The following is a 2,421-nucleotide window of genomic DNA, read 5'->3' as shown; positions in this document are numbered from 1 at the left end:
ACGCCTGGGCATGGCCGGCCCGGGGCGGGTGAGGGGCGCTCGGGGGCCGTTGCTGGCCCCGGGCCGAGCGCTGACCGCCGCGTCCCGCCCGCAGGGAAGGCGCAGGAGGCCCTGCAGGAGCGGTACCGGCTGGGATCGCTGCTGGGGCGCAGAGGCTTCGGCAGCGTCTTCGCCACGCGGCTCTCGGACGGCGCCCCGCTGAACGGCGGGGCAGCAGGTGGCCATCAAAAGGGTGCCACGGAACCACGTCCGGCACTGGGGCGAGCTGGTGAGTGAGCGGGGCCAGCAGCCGGGGCTGCCGAGCGGGGATGAGCCGAGGCCCGGCAGGGTGGGAGCCGCCAGGACGCCCCGAGGGAGAGCGGGCGTGGGGCCAGCGCAGGGCGCAGAGCATCCCGGGCTGGCTGAGGGCTTCACGAGCCCCGGCACGGCATCAGCCCCACTGACGGCATCGTGCTCCTCCCACAGCCCGACGGCACCAGCTCACCCCTGGAGATTGTGCTGCTGGCCAAGGTGTCCACTGGCTTCCCTGGTGTGGTTCAGCTGCTGGAGTGGCTTGAGCTCCCCAACAACATCGTGATGGTGCTGGAGCGGCCAGAGCGGTGTCAGGACCTGCATCGTTTCATTCGGGCACGGCGGTTCCTGCCCGAGGAGGACGCGCAGGCGCTGTTCCGCCAGGTGCTGGAGGCCGTGCGGCACTGCACCAGCTGCGGGGTCCTGCACCGCGACATCAAACCAGGGAACATCCTGGTTGACCTGGACACCGGCCAGGCCAAACTAATTGAATTTGGCTGTGGCACCTACCTGCAGGACACAGTCTACACTCACTTTGCAGGTGAGCCCACGCAGGGCTGTGCTCCCGGTGCTGACATTTCATGGCCCAACATCTCACAGCCCAAGATGGCTGTGGCAGCGGGGATTCTCCCTTTTGCTGCCAGTCAGGGCACTGAGTCTTCAGCTGAGTTGCTTTAGAGCAGGGCTGGGTGGGCAGCCATCTTCCAGCCCTGGTGGCAGCCTTTGCCAGCCACTCTGCCCAGGACTGGAGCTGGGCTGGGGCAGCCAGCCCAACCAAAACCCCCGTGGGTGGGGGGTAGCAGAGAGAGGGGCAGGAACCTCTGCCCCAGCCGGTTTGGTGTGCAGACAAGAGGAAGGGCTTGGACTGCTCCACTCGCCCTGTTTGCCTTGGCTTCATAATATTTTTGGGGCAATGCAGGCAGGGAGGATAAGGGCGTGTTTTTTCCCCAGCACAGAGGGGGTTTTTCCTTTGTTTGTCATGGTTGGGCCTAGCCAGGGCTGCCCTCTTCCAACACCAGAGGCTTCTTTTCCAGCCCTGTTTGTGCACAAGTCCAGGTGCTGGCGAGAGGGCAGTGCTCACCCTGTGTGCCCCTGATGCAGCCCCCGCAGGCCCAGGGATGCTGGGGCCAGGCTCTGGGAGCAGCAGCATCCCCCTGATTAACTCCTTCTGTATTCCATAGGAACACTGTCCTACAGCCCCCCGGAATGGAACGACTTTGGCTGGTACCATGGCGAGGCAGCAACGATCCCCTGGTCCCTGGGCATCCTGCTGCACCAGATGGTCTGCAGGGAGCACCCTTCCAGGAGGGGCCGGAACCTCAGCTGGGGCCAGCTCCCGCTGCCACAAAGGCTCTCTCAAGGTGGATCCTCTTCTCTGGGCACGGGGGGAATCCCAGTGCTGGGAGCCAGCAGTGGGCTCATGAGCATCCTGCACTGGCAGCTGCTGAGGAGGTGGCACATGTCCTGCTCTCCTCCAAAACAGGGAATTGATGGGAATATTCAGGCCCAGCTCTGAGCACATCCAGCATGGCCTGGGCACGGGAATAGTGGGGCAAAGCAGACAGGAGCCTTCTCTGGCTGACCGGCAGTTTCTGCTTTTTCTCCCCAGAGTGCAAAGATCTGATCAGGTGGTGTTTATCGGTGAACTCCTTGGACAGACCCACTTTAGAAGACCTGTTCTGTGACCCTTGGATGCAGGATATTCCTCTGCCATAGAAGAAGGGAGAGAGCCACAGGCACACTTTGATCCAGGGCCCTGGTAAGTTCCAGCTCCACACTTGCCTTGGCAGTCAGAAACAAAGGAACCCAGAGCTTTTTGTGCTGCCAGTGTCACTGAACCGGGGTCATGGGATGGGAACACGCAGCCCTTGTGCTGGAGCTGAGCTGCTCTGCCCAGCACTGGTGGCCGCCATCCCAGCTGGTTTTGCTTGTTCTGGTTCCCTGACAGCTGGGGCACTGGCCAGAGCCCTGAGAGCCTGGTCTGCCCGCAGGGAAGGAGAAGGAGCCCCTGGAGAAGCTGTACTGGGTGGGGATGCTGCTGCTGCTGCTGCTGCTGCCGCTGCTGCTGGAGACAGCGAGGGAGACATCAAGGATGACAAGCTCTTCCTCAGCCTGGCCACTGGAGGCTGA

The 2,421-nt window shown here is 63.2% G+C and overlaps 1 protein-coding gene across 1 annotated transcript; it reads left to right on the top strand.

Moving 5' to 3' along the window:
* Positions 1–308: 308 nt before the first annotated feature.
* On the top strand, positions 309–1,915 carry LOC141727483 (serine/threonine-protein kinase pim-1-like). Its single transcript, XM_074533898.1, has 4 exons — positions 309–422; positions 466–832; positions 1,473–1,573; positions 1,901–1,915. The coding sequence occupies exons 1-4, from the start codon at positions 309–311 to the stop codon at positions 1,913–1,915; spliced, it is 597 nt and encodes a 198-aa protein (XP_074389999.1).
* The last annotated feature ends 506 nt before the right edge of the window (positions 1,916–2,421 follow it).

This window comes from Zonotrichia albicollis, unplaced genomic scaffold (genome assembly GCF_047830755.1).
Source record: "Zonotrichia albicollis isolate bZonAlb1 unplaced genomic scaffold, bZonAlb1.hap1 Scaffold_125, whole genome shotgun sequence".
NCBI classification, from domain to species: domain Eukaryota; kingdom Metazoa; phylum Chordata; class Aves; order Passeriformes; family Passerellidae; genus Zonotrichia; species Zonotrichia albicollis.
The sequence above is the reverse complement of the archived record's forward strand: the minus strand, read 5'-3'. Positions and strand labels throughout refer to the sequence as shown.

Coding starts and splice junctions, on each gene's coding strand:
- LOC141727483 (XM_074533898.1), top strand. CDS start 309: ATGAGCCGAGGCCCGGCAGGGTGGGAGCCGCCAGGACGCCCCGAGGGA. Junction 423..465: donor TGAGGGCTTCACGAGCCCCG/GCACGGCATCAG, acceptor CTCCTCCCACAG/CCCGACGGCACCAGCTCACC. Junction 833..1,472: donor AGTCTACACTCACTTTGCAG/GTGAGCCCACGC, acceptor TGTATTCCATAG/GAACACTGTCCTACAGCCCC.